General features: G+C 36.3%; 1 protein-coding gene across 1 annotated transcript in view; it reads right to left on the reverse strand.

Moving 5' to 3' along the window:
- The window catches only part of HDAC9 (histone deacetylase 9), a 901117-nt gene that overhangs the window by 24990 nt on the left and 855607 nt on the right, over positions 1 to 20520 (reverse strand). Inside the window, exon 26 of the mRNA XM_081800450.1 lies at positions 529 to 676. Within this exon, the coding sequence (XP_081656576.1) occupies positions 529 to 676 (148 nt within the window). The remainder of the gene's footprint in view (positions 1 to 528; positions 677 to 20520) is intronic.

Below are 20520 nucleotides of genomic sequence, written 5' to 3' on the forward strand. Positions count from 1 at the left end.
ACACTCTTTTCTCCTTTGGAGGCAACTTCTACCTTTATCTAGTCCTTGTACCATAAGGGCAGTCACAGAAGGAGCTTGTATGTACTTAGGTTATCCAACTGACTAGTAATATGTCCAGCTTCCCCTCTCCTTTTTTCACTTTGTTATATCAGTAATTTTAAAATGATGATAGAAGGAAAAAGAATACCTGGAGAAACAGAAATAACTAAGGAAAGTAAAACACACAAGTAGCTCTTTCCATAATGATCTGCACTTAAATTATCCAATGAGGAGTGATTTCTCTATGTATCTCATCCACTCTAATTCTCTGTGAACTGCAATGACATGCTGCAGCTCTATGTTTCCCATGAAGAATAAACAAATGAATTCTTGGTGGCCTACAGCATTTGCTGTGGCATCTGTGGCTTTGAAGAAGACAGGTGGTGAAAGTGGAGGAGACAGGTGAAGGAAAGCCTGGAGAGAGGTTCACAAATGCTAATGATGAGCCTGGATGTTACTGACCTTGACTCCCCCATGTGGGATCCATACCTGCTATCTTCTGAAGCAAAGGGCTGTTCTACATCTACCGTCAGGGAGGCCAGGGCAGAAACAGTCTCGGTCTCCTCCTGCAACTGAGTCCCAGCCAAAGCACAACCCCTTGGCAGAGCCACCATCCTTACTGACTTCCAGTACTTGCCTAGAAAAAAAAAGTGCATCATACTTTAATAGGAATTTTAGAGCAGTATTAATCAGAATACTTGTATAGATCCAATTCAGAGCAGTTGTTAAGTTAAAATTCTCTGTTATACACAGCTGTAATTTGGTTTCTTAAATGTTATGATTAAGTCTTTTTCTCAATCTAAGAATGCCAAGTTGTGAAGTGTTCATGGCCCCAAGCCTGAGTCTCTCCTTTGCTTAGAGGGTCATAAAGTGAGGAATAATCCACGGTCTAATGAATTCACTATCAGACTGACAGCTGTCTCTACAATTAAGTAATAAGCAAACTCTGGGCATAGTGCCCTCTGGGAAACCCTCAAGAGACTAGGAGGTAGAAGTCTCATGGAGGAATTGAATGAAATAGTAATGTTAAAAACTGCCACTTGAGCTGTTACCTTTTTATAAAAAAAATGAGGTTAGAGTATTAAAGAAAAAGAAAAGCCCAGAAATGCCAGCATGAATTGAATGGCAACTTTGCCAGAACAATCAGGTTTGTTAGTCCTGGATGTTCTTTCTTTCTCAACCCCAGGGTGTGTACTAGAACAATAACTGATTTAAAACTTTAATATATGCACTGGCTGATGTTGGCACCTTTCCATATGTCAGACGGAAGTTTCATTTTTTGAGACAGGGAAGGGGAATGAGAGGAAAAGAGGAGGTCATTTCATGAGAACATGCCAGTGGAATAAATATGAAAGAGCAAGTCAATGGCCTTCTTGCAGCCTGAAGCTATTTTTTTGTCAAGTGTTGAGTAGTCCCAAATCAAAACAGGACAATCTTCCTACATGGTGACATGACTTACCAGGTTAGAACTATCTCTGCAGCCTGACCAATGAAACAGGAATTTGACATAGATTGGGAAGGAAGATAACTGGGTTCTGGACCAAGCTCTGCCACTGACCATCCTATCATGCTGGCAAGACTCTCTGGCACTTCATTTCTGCTTCTCAAAACAGGGGAATGATCTCAAATCCCTTCCAGCTCTAACTAACATTTTGCAATCGGCCTTTCCTTAGCTTACTGCTTCACAAAGGAATGGATATCGTGCTAGGGGAGGAGACTCAGTCTCCCCATCTACTTCCCATGCCAACAGAACTTTCTGACATAGTTGCCTACTACAACTTTACTTGCTGTAATCACCTATTCTGACCAAAGCCTGAAAATCATAAAGCTTTAAATTTGGACCACATGATAGCAATTCTAACTGTGAATAAACCCACACACTAACATTTTGAGGTATTGAAGACATAAAGATACTTCCCTCACACCAAGGAATTCATGGCCTAAATGATAATACTGTGTGGAAAAGGCCCATGTGATCCTGAGAGGAAATAAGTAGAACATATACTTATGATAACGGGAAAGTGAAAGAAGAGTTGCCAGAAAAAAATAATACTTGACCAAGTATTTGAAAGACCATCAGAAGTTAATCAACCTGAAATAAAGGGAGGTGGTGGTGGTGAGGTATTCCTAGAAGAGGAAATAGTGCACACAAATGTGCAGAGACTCAAGTCTCAAGTCTCAAGTGTTTTGTTTTTTTTTGGGGGGGGGTACAAAGTCCACTGCTAGGAACTACTGGAATGTTTGGAAAAGTCTTGAGTGTGATGAGTGAGACTGTTGTGGTAGACATGGGCTAATTAACATACAATCTTGAATAACATGTGAATAATCAGGACTTCAACCTGTAGGTATAAAGGGGCCATTTTAAGCAGAAGAGGCAGGGAATCAGGTTTAAATTTTTAAAAGATCCCTCTGGACAGATCATGGACAATGAACTGGAAGGTGATGAGAGTGGTGGCAGGAAAACCAATTTCACATCTTGGCAAAAATCCAGGTAGGAAATAATGATGTCTAAAACTAAAAGTAAGTGACAGAACAGAAATGAGGAGCTGGACTAAAGAGAAGTTTAGGAAGTAGGCAATGAAAATGTATCTTGGGTTATTCTGTAGTGCACCCCTACCTCTCTTAACTTTGAAAGATGACCCTGAATTGACAATTATATTCCAAGACCCTAATTTTTCTAGATCACAATGTCATTATAATCTTCCTCAAGTTGGAAATACCATATACCATCTATAAGAGCATTCAGCCGTATTGTGTTTCACAAAATATTATTAAACATTATTTTAGCTCATGATATTCAGAAAATTAGTGATGCTGGATGACATCCTTTTCTTTTTCTCTAGAGTGACTAATATGGGGCCTCTGACAAACAAACAACAGGTGGCTGATGGTTTATGGGTTAAATTATGTTTTGTACACTATAGGAAAAAAACTAGCACTACTGAACTCCTAATACGTGCCAAGGACTGTTAGGTGTTTTCACATTCATAATTTATAATTTCATTTAATCCTCATGATAATTATGTAGGCAATGTTGGGTAATCATTCTAAAATCACATGGATAGGAAGCAGAAAAGTTGAAATATTCATCTGGGACTGACTGACTCCAAAATATCTCCTACTCTGTACTCTGTTGTCCTCCTTTATTTAGTTCTCCTCTACCCTCTTCCTACTACACATTAAAATACAAAAACAGATGCAATATATAAAAATCTCAACTTAAAGGAATTATGTACATTGCAAGAGAATTATATATGTTCTCTGCTTTACAAAAGAAATGATATTTGGTAATAACAGGTTACCCTTGTTCTTCAGATATGTGACTCAGTTGATCCACCTTTTATTGACTCTATGGCATGGGTTTTTTGCACCAAGGGAGACAACCATGTTGAGACTAGTTCTTTTTACTCTTCATTTCTCATAACCTTATACGATTGCAAGCACCTGTTTACCAGGTAAGACACTGACGAAGCTATCATAAAACTGGAGACAAGCGCTCATTGAAGAACATGAGTAAGAAGTCCATTGAAGATGGAACCTTGAACTAAAAGTCAAGATTTCCACATTAGAGACTACACACTAGACCCAAAGAAGTCATTTGGATCACTCTGGGGCACAATTTCCACATTTATTACATGATAGTGGTGGGGCTTGATGATAATGAAAGGGTTCTCCCTGCTGTAATTCTCAATGATTTTTCTGATCTCATGTTATGTCTTACTCTTGGATGTTAGAATGAATTTGTTCCAGAAGAAAAATCTTACTTTTCTGTGAGTCTTTAAACCCTTGAGGGGGTCAGTAAACACTTACTTTTAGATAATATGGCACATCTAGAATAACCACGGGCTTTAATTTTTAAACATTGTACTCTTTCTTCAAGAAGAGAATTCTTGGCCATAGACAAAACAAACATCTTTATTCCCCAAACACAATCAGGACAGAAGGTATGAATCATTAATAATGATTTTTCAGCAGAATGATAGCCTTTATATATGTGAGTAGTAAGAAAGATTTTAAATAGCTAAGACCTTTTTGAATAAAATTTAATGTGTATAAAATATTCTGCTAAGTTAAGATTAAATGTTGGAAGTTTGGTTTTTATCCAAATGTATGAGGTTTCTGACTCAGAAATAACCCAAAACTTTGAATTCAATATGGCCTCTGGCAAAGCCTATAAAAACAAAGGAAATATTCTACATTAATAATGCATTCATAGACTACTATCTCTATTTGTAAAGAAGAATAATTAAAATGGAAGTGGGTATAGCATAGACTGTGCAATATGCAGCCAATTCAAACTCCAAATTTATGGGTTATATTTTCACATGATGAGTAGGGTTTTTTTTCTTTCAGAAACATATGTGCTAGAAAATCATATCTGTTGGCACAAGAATAATACCCTTATTAGCACACAAGAGAAATGAACCAAGGTTTACCACTAGAGTATTTAGGAGCTGCTATTTATAAAGCAAGATATTAGTAACCAGCCACCACTGGGTTGCACTCCTAAAGCAATAAAACTGTCAAAAGAGGGGGTTTCCCATTAAAAATGGACATGCACACTCCTTTGGTCATATCCTCTATCCTTATTCATTTTGCCCACTATGTAAATCTCCCCACTTTTCAGCACTTTCTTTTATCTTTTCTCTTTCTTCCTTCCTCTCTCCTCGTCTCTTCTCCTCTCCTTTTCCCTCCCCTCCTCTCCCCTCCTCTCCTCTCTTCTTTCTTTCTCTTTTTCTTTTTTCTTTCTTTCTTTTCTTTCTTTTCCTTTCTTTCCTTTTTCTTTCTTTCTTTCTTTTCTTTTCTTTCTTTCTTTCTTTCTTTCCTTTCTTTCTCTTTCCTTCCTTCTCTTTCTTTCTCTTCCCCCTCCCTTCCTCTCTGCCTTTCTTCCTTCCTTTCTCTCTATTTAGCCTTCACTATTCTGCATTTTTGTTTTGTCTGATAATGGCAAAGCAAAGAATGAATCTAAAATAAAGGTAAAAACTAGATAATGGATGCAGACAGTCAAGAATTAGAGGGGAGGCCACAGATGGAGCGTTACTGGGTCAGATATGAGCCAGGAGATGACATACTGCAGGTACTGTGTAATCAGACTTCAGCATAAACCACATTGTTCTTGGTGTCGAGCAATTTGGAAAAATAAGTATTTGCTGACATATGAAGGTCTGTGTTAAAAATAACCCATCTGCCAAAAGTTTTCCCAACCAAAGCCTCTGACACTTCAAAAGCCTCCCGATTCCAGAAACCTCACCCTTCCCTCATCTTTCTGGGGGCTAAGAATCACTTCTCAGACTTGTTCTTGCCATTTGAATAATACTGTCTTTTGTTATTACACACCATGTTCTCATAGGACAAGAAGCTGGTAGCAAACCTTTTCCAATCCCCCAAAACTTCAGAGATTATTAACACCTGGGACTAACAAGACACCTCACTTCATGGATTCTTCAGAGTTCAGAGCTTCTTAATAGTTTTTTAAGATAGATTTTTAAAGCTAAATGGAGAACTTCATTGGGTTCCAAATTATTGTATATATACAAAAATAGTGATGTATCGAAAGTTGGTATATCAATAGAGTGACCAGGTAATTTTTCATCCAAGTTGGGGCAATTTTAAGCTTAAAATGGGGCTAAAAATAAAAATTATATGCCACTGAAATGTTTATTTATTGGTCAACGAATTGTTTTTATCAGTGGATCTATAAAATATAAAATAGTCCTATTCAAAAGTTTATTTTCACAAATAAAATCCATTCTAAAAAATCAAAAATAGAGTAATTCATGTGTGTCAAAGCACAATAACTACTGATTACCTAAACATTAGAAAATAACATAAGCAGAATTATGATCGCTGGTAAATAATCATGTTAATAAATTTTGTGGCCATATTTCTCACTGACAAAATATCATTGGTATTTTTATGAAGAATGTTTCAATGTGGTCTAAATATTTTAGACTTTTTCATAAAATTGCCTGCACTTCAAAGTGGAATTTTATGGTTAATAAATTTGAAACTGTGGCATCTTTAATTACTCTTCTCAAGAGACTATAGTATTTTTGATTGACAAATACTGTCTTCACAAGTGTGGTACTATGTGGTAATTTCTGCTAAATGTGGAATATTTTCACTTCCAGTTTTTAAAATATTGAAATGAGTGACTATTTCATAACAAATATTTTCATGACTAATGTCTTTTTCCTCCTTTCATAGGTACCTTTCTTTGGCAAACATTTTATGTAAACCAAACCTATCAAGAAAGTTTTCCCCATTTATGATTCTACAAAATTTTACTTACTAAATTTAGATGCTGCAAAATCATATGACTTCTCAGTTTCATTCTATTCCAGAACAGAATATAAATTTTGCCACTAAGAATAGGAATTTTATCAATGATTCTATCAACAAATGTAGACATCTTTGAAAGCCCAATTACAGATTTTCAAAATCAAATCCTGTGGTTTGCATGTTTATCCTCAACTTGTTCTTTGCTTTTGTAGGGATTAATTTAATTAATTTAAATGTTTTTCTTTAAATTGATCAGAAACACTGTTTCTGTAACTGAAATTCTTTATAGTTTCAAGAGCTTATATTTTTGCTTCATTTTATAACTATTTTTTTTATCAGCTTCACTAAGTATAGTTTACAGTCAATAAAATTTACCAATTCTAAGGGCAGGTTATGATGCATGTTGACAATTATGTGCAGTGATGCATATTAACGACTACCACAATCAAAATACAGAATATTTTCTTCATCCCTAAAACCTCCTTTTGGCCCTTTGGAGTCAATTTCTTACCCATCTTCTTGGCCCTTGACAATCACTGAAATTCTGCCACTGTACATTTGTCTTTTCTAGAATTTCATATAAATAAAACCATATACTCTGTAATCTTTAATATCGGGCTTCTTTCACTTAACATAATACTTCTGAGATTTAAAAGATTCTTATTTTTATCTTATCATCTCTATTCTTGTTTCTTTGTGTGTAATATGATTTTTCTTTTCTCTGGCTTCTTTTAAGATTTCATTATAATGCACCTCAGTGTGATTTTATTCATGTTTATTCTGCTTGAGATTGATTGAGCTTCTTGGATCTGTGGATTTGCAGTTTTCATCAAAAACCTTTTCCCACTATTTCTTTAAATACTTCCCCAACTGCTGCTTTTTCTGGGACTCTAATTATAGGTATGTTAGCCAATTGATGCTGTCCAATATACCACTGATTTACAATTTTTCAGTATTTTTCTCTCTATTCTTTACTTGAATAGTTTCTATTACTTCTTCAACTTCATTATTTTGTTTATTTTGTTTTGTTTTGGTCTTTTGCAGTGTATACTCTGCCATTAACCCCTTCAGGGTACAGAATTTTTTTATTTCAAATACTGTATTTTTACCTCTAAAACTACCATTTGCATGTTTTTTAGGTTTTTCATTTCTCTCCACATTATGCTTGAACTTTCCTCTTCATATTAGGAATAACTAACATTCTTGTCTGCTAATTCTATCATGCCTTGAGTTTCTGACTCAGGTTCTGTTTAATTAATTTGTCTTATATTTCTAGGCCATATTTTCTTACTTCATTGCATATCTGGTAATTTTCATTTGGATGCTTGACATTGTTAATTTGAACATACCTGGTTATTGAATTTTGTTGTGTTCTTTGAAGATGTTGGACTATATTTGGGCACGCAATTAAATTACTTGCAATCAGTGTGATCCCTTTGAGGCTTGCTAGTACTCTTTGTTAGACTGGCTTCACAGCAGGTTTTAGTATAAGGCTAATTTATTCCTAAAACTGAGAGAAAACCATTTTAATATCTCTACATGTTGCCTTATGTATTACAAGGTCTCTCCACTCTGGCTAGTAGGAATGCAAACTATTCCCAATCCTGTGTGAATTGCTTGAATTATTTAACCTACTGGTTTCCCCAGCCTTGTGGAGTTTTACCTCATGCATGTAAAATAAGACAAAGGTTTAAAGAAACTCTTGTACAGATACACAGAGTTCTTTTTCTGTGCAACAACTTCACCTCAAATATTCTGCCCCACAAACTCTAGTCACTTCAGTCTCCCCAAACTCTGATTACTTTATCTTCAACTCAGAAAAACCATTGGATTCTATTTGAATTCTCCCTCCCTATGCTGAATCATGGAAATTGCCTCATATTAGTAACCTCAGGCAACTGTAGGCCTCATTTTTCTTTCCTTGTTTGTTTCTTGCCGGGTTCATAGGCCTTTAGTATTTGTTGCCCAGTGTTGAAAAACATTGTTCCATATATATGTTATTCTGGATTTCTTTTATTTCTGATCAAAGGACAATTCCTATAGTAGTTAGTTCTTCATACATGGGGGCAGAGGTCCATTTATTGACTATCTTGATTAATGAATTCTAACTGATTAGAAAAAATAGAATAAAAATTCAGAAACTCATTTACAAAACAGTTCAATATTACTATAGAATAATCATCTTAAACATTTCTAAAGTATGGTTGATAATAGGCACCAAAGAAGAAATTTTGATTACAAAATTTTGAACTGCCATGCTGAAGGTTTCATTTCTTGTCATCAATATCAGTTGTATTTCAAAGACTTTAATCGTACATTTACCTGTATTTCACGCTGTGTTTATATAAAGGTATTGTAAATTTTGAGAAAAATAGTTTAAATTTCCATTGATAGACTAACGAGCCTGCTTGTTTTTTTTAAAGAAATTTTTAAATAAAATTCTATTGAACTTATATTTTATTATTTATAAAAATTAAGGAATTTATGTTCTCTAAAACTAATGGTAAATATATTTCTGTTCTTTAAGATTAAGCTGTGCTCCACCAAAATCTAAATTTGCATATTAACACAAAATCAAATGATCCTATTGTCAGGGTTAGATTTTTCACTGTAATTTACAATAGCATCTACAGTAATACCCTGTGTTTCATTTCTGGCAGATTTATTTCTAAAAACCCTACTTTGATTCCATAGATTGAATGAAAAATATCAAACCATTATTAGAATTAACTGATTTTTTTCTGTTTGAAGCATCTAAGGACACTCTATCATTGAACCAAGAGATTCTTCCAGTGGAAGAACTATTACCTCCAGTGGAACTATTACCTCACTTTGGAGCTTGAAAAGAACACTTGAAATTGAAAATTTATTTTAAAAAATGTAGATGCATGGTGGTTTTATCTAAATAAAAAGTCATGCTTCTTAAAGTGATATGTAAATGCACAATCTGCAACTGCACTTGTTAAACTGCCTCCTTTGGCCTTAGTTTTTTTTTTTCCTTTGTTTTTCTTCTATTTTTCTTTTATTTATTTATTTACTTTTTATTTATTTATTTGACAGAGAGAGACACAGCGAGAGAGGCAACAGAAGCAGGGGGAGTGGTAGAGGGAGAAGCAGACTCTCCACTGAGCAGGGAGCCCAATGCTGGGCTCAATCCCAGGACCCTGGGATCATGACCTGAGCCGAAGGCAGATGCTTAACGACTGAGCCACTCAGGTGCCCCTAATAATACTAAATTTTAAAGTGGACACTGCCACTCATTCAACAGCATAATGTCTTCAGGGTTCATGTTACTCATGATATCACTACGCCCCCGTGATGAATGATGAACATCGACAAACATTTTGTGTAAGTTACATGGTCATTATCAACTTTCTTAGGAAAAAGCAATCGAGCACTATATCTTTTAACATGCACATTTGTTTCTGAGCGCCTTTCAGCTAATAGTATTGATAGCAAAATTAAAATATGTAACTAACCACAAAATAAATAGTTAAGTTGCAATGTTCAATAATTGATGAAACCTCTGTAGAAGAAACATTCAGAGTGTAAATGCTGGATTCAGGACTACTCTCTCTCTATTTCTTGAATATATTTTAGCCATCTATAACCTTTATTCCCCACATTTCCCCTAATCCCAACCCCTAGTGGCTTGGTGCCTTCATGTATGTCACAAGCTGTGGCTTTAGCACACGTGCCTGGTGTACCAGGTGGCAGCAATGTTGAATATTTCTCCTTCCACCTTCCAGGCCAGAATTTTAGGTGGCTTTTACAATTGGTGTCTACTATTTCAACATCCCATCCAGATAACCACTTGTTTCAGATTTCTCATTTTTTAGAAACCAAATTGGTCTCACACCCTGTTTTTGTAAATAAAGTTTTACTGGAATACAACTGTGGTCATTACACACTGGCTATGGCTGCTTCCTTGCTACAATGGAAGAATTAAGCAGCTGCAACACAAAGCCTTACACATTTACCATCCTACATGGTACATAAGAACTTTGTTGACCTCTGATTTAAAACAAGGAGGTATACAGACTAAGTGTTATTTTGTAAAAAAAAAAAAAAAAAAAAAATTACTCTGGCAGCACTTTAGAGAGTAAGTGGAGAAAGCAAGAGAGGATGTGGGTAGACTACTTTGTAGGATATAAAAATGGTCCAGGAGAAAGCCTGATTTGGGACAGTGGCCATGGGAACAAAAATAAGTGGATAGATGAATGAAATGTTTAAGGGATATGACAAACAGGATGGAGTAATGGGCTGGATGTAGACAGCAATGGAAAGAAAACATGAAAACTAACTCCTAGATTCCTGTCTAGCAAAACTAGTAGGAAAAGGGTGCCATCTACCTGGATCAAGAAACCTGGAAGAGGTTGAGGTTTGGGAAAAGAATAATGACAATGGCTTTGGACATGTTGACGAGATGTGCCCTTGTGGTATCAAGGGAAAGATGCTGAGCTAGAACTTTAATAAACAGACCTGAGGTCTGAGCTGAAGATATAAATTTTTGGAGTTATACATATAGAGATGACTATGAAGCTATGGTCTGGGACAAACACAACAATAAGTAAAATGATATGAAACATTTATTGAATGTCTATGGTATGCTTATGTTAATGTATATGTATATGTTATTTCATATAATTTCAAAACTACCTTGTAAGATAGAATCTTTCATTTTCTTTATTTTATTGATGAGAAAACTGAAGTAAAGAGGGTTGAAATAACTTACTCATATTGTACACTTAGAAGAAGAATATATAGTGTGAAAAGGATTTAGGTAGAGAATGATGGGCTCAGTAAGAAGAGATTCTACATTTAATGTTGCATCCAGGAGTGTTAGGAAGGGCTCCAACAGTCTGTTTGGTTGGTTAAAACATGGACAAAAAGCTGGTTCTCAGTGAGTGATTTAGAAATGTCAGACCTTTCTTGGTTTAATGAAGAGGAAGGGATTCAAAGACATAGGGAGATTGGACTGTTAGAGTATATTTGTCCTTTAGGTCCTACTCATCCACACCGGAAAGGTCCAGAAGACATGCCTTTTACCATAACTCTAAGAAATAAATTTGTGAGGGCAGGGGGGTCCTGGAATTCCTGAAGAGCCTTGTGATTGCTCATTTCTGTAGACCATAACTTACAGTGGGAACTATGGTCATTGAATTGGGAAACCTAAGTACAGTGGAAGTAATTGGATCCAGGTGGCAGGGGGCAAGTGGCAGCATTCAACTGTGAAAGGCAAGGTGGGTATGGCTGCATAATGGACAGCAGAGTCAAGGTAACTGGTTTGATAGAATAGTGGAATGGCCTTTAGAAGACTCAGTTTCAGTGTAAGCCAGGTAGTAATATCTTGTAGGACTGGGGCAAGTTTCTCTAGAAGGATGCATATGCTCTAATCAGCATCCAATATATGGTGCTGTTTCTTCCATATCCAGGATTCATGTGTTCACAAATCAAAGGGTGGAAATGGGAGTCTCACCACTCAATATTACACCTAGTCACCCACTGGCAACATTTTTACTTTCTGTTCCTGAGACCTTACACTCTGCTAGACTAAAGGTCCTAGTTCCAAAGGGAAGAAAGCTTCCACCAGGGATAAAACAATGATTCCATTGAACTGGATGTTAAAACTTCTGCCGTGCCACTTTGGATTCCTCATGCTTCCGAATCAATAGGCAAAGAAAGGAATTACTGTGCTGGCTGGGATGATTAATCCTGATTATCAAGGAAAATTGGCCTGCTACTCCACAATGGAAGTAAGGAAGAGAATGTGTGGAATACAAGGAGGTCCCTTTGGGCATACTTTAGTACACTATGCCCTGTGATTAAGGTCAATGGAAAACTACAACAACTCAATCTATGCAGGACTACTAATTCAGAATGAAGGTCTGAATCATTCCACCAGGTAAGGAACCATAACCAGCTGAATTGCTTCCTGAAGGCAAAGGGAATACAGAATAGGTAATAGAAGAAGGTGGTTATAAATACCAACTATGGCCACATGACAAATTACAGTAACAAGGAATATAACTGTCAGGAGTGTTTCCTCCTTATTTATTATGAATATATTTGTATGCAAGTATCTTTGTTTTCCTCCATCCCCTTCTCCCTTATCTTGTAACATAAGGTGCATCAACTTTATATCATAGCATTTAAGTATTGTTAATTTTACATCATAGTATTTATGGGATACTGAGAAGAGCAAACATCACTCAAAACTGTAGCTACTCTCCTGGTGAAGTGCTTAGTGTGTTTTCAGTTGTAGTCAGGAAAGTTGTATCATGTTAGGCAAAACTATGACTTTGTTATTTTCTATAAATGGCAATTAAGTATGGTTTAAGATGTGTATGGTGCCAAGTTGACAAGAGGTGGACTTGTGATGGTTAATTTTTATTGTCAATTTGACTGGGCCACAGAGTACCCAGTTAAACATTTGGTTTAACTATTTGGTTAAACATTATTCTGAGTATGTCTGTGAGGGTGTTTCTGGAAGAGACTAACACTCGAATTAGTAGGCTGAGTAAAGCAAATTGCCCTCCCCACTATGGGTGGGCCTCATTCAGTAAGTTGAAGGCCTGAATAAGGGAGAATTCTCTCTCTCTGACTGACAGTCTTCAAGCTGGGACATCAATCCTTTTGTCTTTGGCATCAGAGTAGAAGTTAAACCATTGGTTTTCCTAGTTCTCGGGTCTTTGTACTTGGACTGGAACTATGCCAACTACTTTTCTGGGTCTCCAGCTTGCCAAATGCAGGTTTTGGAATTCTCAGCCTCAATTACAACTGCATGAACTATTGCCTTATAATATGTATTTATTTATATTTATATTTGTTATAGTTATTGTTAGTTATATAGATTATGTCTGGAGGATCCAGACTAATATAGGAAGGGAAAAACCAACATTTTGTGATACCAGAAACCAAGAAAGTGCTCACAAGAAGACAGAACCATGTCAAAAGGACATAGGAACCAGCCTGAAAGAGCTCCAAACGACCAAAGCTAAAATACTTGTGCAATAAAATTAATAATGGGAAGAAAAAGGACAGTTCCTCATTCCAGATAATTCCCAAATAATAACTTCTAAGGAGTAAGGAAAATAGAAAATCAGCATTGGAATACCAGAGTAATAATTTCTTCAGGTAAGATCCACCGATGGCTGCTAAAATTAGTGGACAAAAGGTTGAAAAAAAACAGGATATTTGCATAATTGCAAACTATCTTTCCAACATATTTATTAATTCCAAAGGGAAACATGGTAACATCACATTAGAGAGCTCCATAATCAAGTGATCAAGGTTAATCTCACCAATAATAGGACATATTGACATTATGTACCACAGATCTGAAGCACTAAGCAATTGCATCACTGCTGTGGTAATCTTGTCCAAAATGCACATCCTCACTTTACTCATGAGAAAACATCAGAGACTACCAAGCTGAAAGATGTTCATCAAACTAATTAACCAGTACTCTTCAAAGTGTCAAGCTCATAAAAGGCATGGAAAGACTGAGGAAATGACAGATGTGAGAAGATTGAGATACAACAACTAAATGTAATGGGTCAATCATAGACTGAAACCTAGAATAGAACAAGGAAATTAGTGAAAACCTGGTGGACTCCAAAGAGAGTTGACAGTTTATTTAATAGAACTGTATTACTGTTAATTCCTTAGTTTCTGTAATTGTGCTAAGGTTATACAAGATGTCAACATTCAGGGAAGCTGGATAAAGGTCATATGAGAACTCTGTATTATACTTGCAACTTTTCTCTAAATCGAAAATCATTTCAAAATAAAAAGTTTAATAAAATCACCTTTTTACATCTGGCAGCAAAAAGGCCATGGGTCAGATTGCAACCAGACTAGAAAGGTTCTGACAGGGATTGGAGCTAAGAAAATGGGGATGACTAAACAGAAACAATTTTCAAGACTTTGTTCCAAAAGGGTTGAAGAGAAATGGGTGGTAAACTGAAGGAATGAGGTAGCTGGAGTTTCCTTTTGTTTTTTTAAGATGAGGGGTATTTTAGGGTGCTTAAATGTTGACGGCAATGAACAGTTCAAAAATAGCAGTTGGTAGCTAGAGTTTAAGGTTTGTTGCTGAGATTAAGAGGGGAGGTAAAGGTAAGATGGATAGAGGTTTGAGGACAGAGAAGTTTGAAAGAGTAGTTGGAAAGGTAGAGCAAGCTGACCTGAGAAATACAGCAGGATTTTAATGGGTCCATTTGAGTTTGGTGATCATAAATTTACAGGAAGCCAAACTGCTATGATTCAGGACAGTCATGAGCAGACCTGTTTATTTAGGTCCAGTGTTGGAGAAAGTTCTCTGTAGAATATATCCAGGGTTGAGATTTTATTAGATTGGTAAAGTAGAAAGGTAAGATTTTTAAGGCAGATTGAAAGGCAAACGAATTTAAGTGTTACTGTTTTCAAGATAGATGTAGAAATGGAGAAAAGAAAGGAAAATGAATTAAAAGAAATGATAAATGAAATGAAGAGTCTTAGGTGTGTGGGTTGACAATTCTATGGCATATGGGTCTGATGTATCCCTCTCTGGCAAGAGATATGCCTGCCAGTACTAGCTTGGGATATTTTTTTTCCCCCAGGTCTGCTAAGACAGTAACAGATGGTCATCTGCTCTCCAGGTTCCTATTATTTCCTTTTTCATTCTTTATTCCTATGAGTGTATGTCTGAAAAACAAAACAAAACAGAACAAAACCCCTCTTTTTTATTATCTTAGTGGAGTTCCATGGAGGAGGGAAAGTACATGAGTATTTTTAATCCGTTTTCATTACTTGAAAATAGTGCCCTTCCTCCATTTTAACCCCACAAATAAGGCTTATTATTCTCTTGTTTCTCTTTTCTGTTGACTTTCCCTAGTGGCTTGTGCCCTGTGTACTTGATTTTATCCATTTATTTAAATAAGTATATATTTATTTATTTGAATTCATATGAATTCAAATTTTGAATTTGAATTTGAGTTCATTTTGTTGAACTTGATCTCAGCATATACTGGGGTCTAAATTAGGGACACTTTTGCTTCCTTCAGAACTAGGAGTGGACCAAGATAAAACCTCTTTGGTACCCATCAAATTCCTATCCCCAACTATGATGCAGACCTTAGGCTTTCTCATGCACTGATATTGTCATTTGACCCAGGGATACTCTCCCTGTTTGTGTTACTTACTCTATTAAATTTCAGCTTATTTCTTTTTTCCTCCTATTCCCTTACATTCTAGTAAGCCTAGTAATGTATTAAAATAGACTGTTTTAATGTAGGCAGAATCTCTCATATTTTATGAGAGGTCTAGTCGAGTGTCTATCCTGGGATATCTGGGAATAGGAAATGTGGTGAAACTCTGTTCTTACCTGTGAAAAGAGGAAGAGGAGGTCATATGCTTTTACAGAAAATGGGCTTTGATAGCATAGTCATATCAGAATTCAAATCTTGGTTTTCCTGCTTACCTGTGGAAAGACCTTCAACAAGAGACCTATACTTGTTAAGCCTCAATTCATTAATGAACAAGATGAGGAAAATAATTATGCTAATTATGCATTGCAGAGTTGTGTGAGGACTAGACATAATATATATAAATACCTAGCAAATGATCCTTTCCTGAACTTGACCTTCTAAACACACCTTATCTCAGTGAATGGAATCAAATGTATGTGTGAAGCTCATCTGGGTGCTAACAGCTGACTGTATAATTACAATGCATTCCTATTCTTAAAGAGTGTTCAGTCCTGGAAACATGCATAGTTTTATTTATTCTCATGGTTTGATCAGTTTTGCCTTAGTAGAACATGAGTGAAAGAAAAATCATAATTACAGATGCAGTTGGAATAAAAAAAAATTCCAGACAAATCTCTAAGCATATAGCAGATTTTCCTTTTGGCTTTGGTACTTTATAGTATTAGTGCTCCACCAAACAATAATTAGAATCTCAAAATTTCAAGAGAATGGTTAATTAGAAGTTCAAAATCAACTTTCAAAGACCTACATGTACAAGTTTGATCTGGCTCTGATGCAAGCAAGGGTTGGTGGGGTTAATAGTAGGAAAATGTTTAATGCTGCTTTTCTTCAATGAAGGTCTGCCTGGCCCAGGTCTGCAACGTCAAGGCCTCTGTCTCAGCCAAAAAATCTATGACAAATAGCAGCTCACACCTGACAACAGTCAAGGTTTTAAACCCAAAAGGGCAGGAACTTGAAATTCTGCCAATCCTTGCATTTTTCTCTGATTAGATGTATTTTGCAAGTTTACAAGGGGCTCCAAAGTAGATTCATAGCTCCATGGCTCCTTGTAATTTGGCACTACCCTTCTAGAACTGACTGACTAAACCTCAATTAACCAGAACTTCCAAAACTCCAAATCATCAGTTAAATTGATTTTTTTCCTAAACATGTCATTTTTTGAAGAAATGAAAAAAGTATACACAAAAATTGCAAAAAGAATGAATTTATTTGTGAGATAGAATAACATAATGGTTAAGACTATAGACTCTGGAACTACACTGCTTGATTTATGATGTTGCCTTTATCCACTTATTAACTGTCTAACTTTGGGGAAGTTAATTAACCTAGATGTACCTCAGTTTACTTGGCTGTAAACTGGAAATGAAAATAGTACCTACTTCATAGGGTCGTTAAGAAGATTAAATGAGTAATTTATATTAATAAGAGTGCTTAGAACAATACCTGGCACACTGAAAACACTCAGTAATTGTTACTTTTTTATTTGCTAGCAGCTTACAGGATTTGCAGTGTGTAAATGATTTAATCTAAAATCCCTCAATAACTTCACTGTAGTAAAAAACTGATATTTAGGATGATGCTGCCTCCCCCCCAACTTCAAGCATTTTAATTAACAAAAGTTCTTCTTCTTCTTTTTTTTTAAGTAAACTCTATGCCCGACATGGGGTTCAAACTCACCCCACGATCAAGAGTCACATGCTCTACCAACTGAGCCAGCCGGGCATCCCAAATTTCTTTAAGTCTAATGTTTTTCATCTTCCTCTTCAAACCGTTATTTTCCGGCACTGTTCCCTATCACAGGAAGTGACACCACCATCTACTCAGTTGTCCAAGTCTGAAATCTAGAAATCCATTAATCCCCTCCATGACAATTAATTACCATACCAACTCAATTCTACTTCTGAAATAAACTGCTCACGTCTGACAATAAGCCATGCTAAATCTCCTGTCCTTACTGCAGGCATAATAATCTTTTGCAATGCAGATTTGACCACATTCCTTCTCTGACTGAAATGAATCCCCAAATCCTTATGAGTTAAAAGTTCCTTTCCAACATTGTGGGTTATCTCTTATTCTTCTTCCCTGGACCTCAATAGGATGAAGATGGAGGAGAGAGGAAAAGAGAAAGAGATAAGAAAAAAAAAAGATAGAAAATCAAAATAAAATAAGAAGGAACAAAAAGAGAAGAAAACTGAGTGTGGTTTAGGATTTGGGTGTGGAGTCAAGAAGCTAGTAAAGCTTTTAAGATGATTTATGCAGCACATGTTGCAATCTGGGGAACAACTCTTTAATCGGTGTGCATAGCCCCATGAGGTCAAGATATTGGACAGTTTCCTTACAACAAGAGATGTATACATATTCCTTTCAGCTTAGAAACAATCTGGATTTTGTCCTGATTTGTCTGATGTAAATGCCCCTTCTCCTTGGTAAGGGGGGTAGATAAAGGGTATTAGGCTAAAGGGAGGAAATGGCTGAGAACGGCATTTCACTTAAAAAAGACAATGATTGTCTCTTTAGAACAAGTCTTACTTTAATAGCTTTGTTTCATTAATTACTATCTAGATCTCTTAATCACCAAGAGAACTGAATAGCACTCCTCTGATTATCCACTTAGTGGGTACATCAACAGTTTATTTTATTTTACCATCTAGTTATCTCCATTGGAAATAGAGTGGAAATGAAATCAACAAAATTAGCTTGCCTTTATTTGCTTGTAACATCATTTGTTACTTATTTCTTTTTCTTTTTTTAAGATTTTATTTATTTATTTGTGAGAGAGAAAGAGAGAGAGAGCATGCACACAAGCAGGGAGAGTGGCAGGCAAAGGGAGAAGCAGGCTCCCCACTGAGCAAGCAGCTGATGTGGAACTTGATCCCAGGACCCTGGATTCATGACCTGAACGGAAGGCAGAAGCTTAACCTATGGAGCCATCCAGGCATCCCATGTTACTTCTTATTTCATTGCGGTGCTTGAACCAGGGGATAACTGACTACCTCAGTCAATTACCTGGTCACGTGGTATATTCTCCTGCAATGAGAAAATCCTATCCCTTTTCATACTGGCCTCAAAAGCTGGGTAAATTCAGAGGACCACAGATTCACTTCTCATTGACCTAAATAACTGTGTGTGTGTGTGTGTGTGTGTGTGTGCACGTATGTGTGTTTTAAGAAATAGAGATTTAGCTATCCTGATAAATTTTATATGCTGGAAACACGGATGTTGTTTGACAAGAATATACATGACAAATACTGTCCCTTCCTCATTCTGGCCTATGTAACCATTTTGCTGTGACTGGCATAGTAAGAAACTCTAAGAAGACCCCAATCCACTAAACAAAGGAAGAATCCTTAGAGTAGGGAAAAGATGAGAGTGGGGGCAGAGGGGGGAAATAACCATTTTTTTTTTTAAAGATTTTTTATTTATTTATTTGACAGAGAGAGACATAGCAAGAGTAGCAACACAAGCAGGGGGAGTGGGAGAGGGAGAAGCAGGCTTCCCGCAGAGCAGGGAGCCCGATGTGGGACTCGACCCCAGGACCCTGGGATCATGACTTGAGCCGAAGGCAGACGCTTAACGACTGAGCCACCCAGGAGCCCAACCATTTTTTTTTATAATCCTGATTCTTATTTCCCATTTTGTTGCCATAGTAGATCCAACTTAGTAAAGTAGGATGGTGATATGCCATGCCATTCCTCTTGAAATTTCTCAGAAAAGTTAAGTGGCTTATTAATCATGGCTTGTGAGTGGCAGAGAGGATTATATTGAAGTTCCTGTCATTTTTAAATCCTCTACACTAGTGTTTTTCAACTTATCAGCTGCAAACCACTGGAGGGTTGCAGCAAAAATTTTAAAGAATCCTCAAATCCTTGTGTACATATATATTTTTCTTGATCCACAAATCAAAAGATACTATGATTATCACTATTATCATGTAGGCGGTCTAGAAAACTGGTTGACACTTAAAAAGAGTACTCTTCTTACTAAAAATTTGAATAAATAAAAGGAAACCATGGCTCTATACTTGTGGTTTTCATATTTTGGGGTTTCACAGATCAATATCAGTATCATTCATTATATGTTTTGGAGCTTAAAATTATAGTCTTTCAAACTACATGAATTAAGTTTTATGGAAAACTCACTTCATGGTTCCTCCCTTCAAAATCAGTGAACATGGTATCATGGGCCAGGACTGGTGTGAAAAAAGGCATTTGGGAACCTTGCTTCTTATCTTCCAATGCAAAAGAAAGGAAGAAGAGTGCAATGGACTCCATAAGTTGTTAGGATGGGTTTTATGAAAGGAAACATACATATGAGGATCATTTATCCTTCTCTGGGCTGACTCTTACCTGGCATCACTTGTTGGTGATTACAGTCATCAGCCAACAATTAATTTCAGCTCTGAGAATTGCCATCTCAAAGATTAGTGACAGAAATGGTAGCTCACAAGTAATCCATATTCTTTCCAATTTAGAAATGATTCATCATTATGGGTTATGGAAGACAGAAGAAAAGAGCTTGCATATATTTTGCCCATTCTTCTTAATCTCTTGTCCGCATGGGTTAGCCAGCCAAGGAGTATAATTACCTTAGTTAAAAAAATCAACCTGGCTAAGAAAAAAAATGTGGCAAATACTGACAGATTAGCTGATTCATTCATTCAATAAACATTTGCACAATGCCTATTATGTGCCAGACACTGTGCAAAGGATTCAATGACTAAAAACAAAGAACATCAGCAAAAACAATCCCTGCTATGAAAACACACAGGAAATGTGCCTAATCTAGAATAACAATGAAGAGATACATGGCTTCCCAAAAGAGATAACATCTGAACTAAGTCTAGAAAACTTATAGGGATGAGGCAAAACACTTGTTAGCAGAGTGAACAGCATGTGAAAACATGAAGCTTCTTGACCATCTCTTTTGTCATCTCAAAAATGGCTGATCTTTG

The sequence above is a fragment of the Leptonychotes weddellii genome, chromosome 12 (assembly GCF_054177405.1).
Source record: "Leptonychotes weddellii isolate Sample4059 chromosome 12, ASM5417740v2, whole genome shotgun sequence".
Lineage (NCBI taxonomy): Eukaryota > Metazoa > Chordata > Mammalia > Carnivora > Phocidae > Leptonychotes > Leptonychotes weddellii.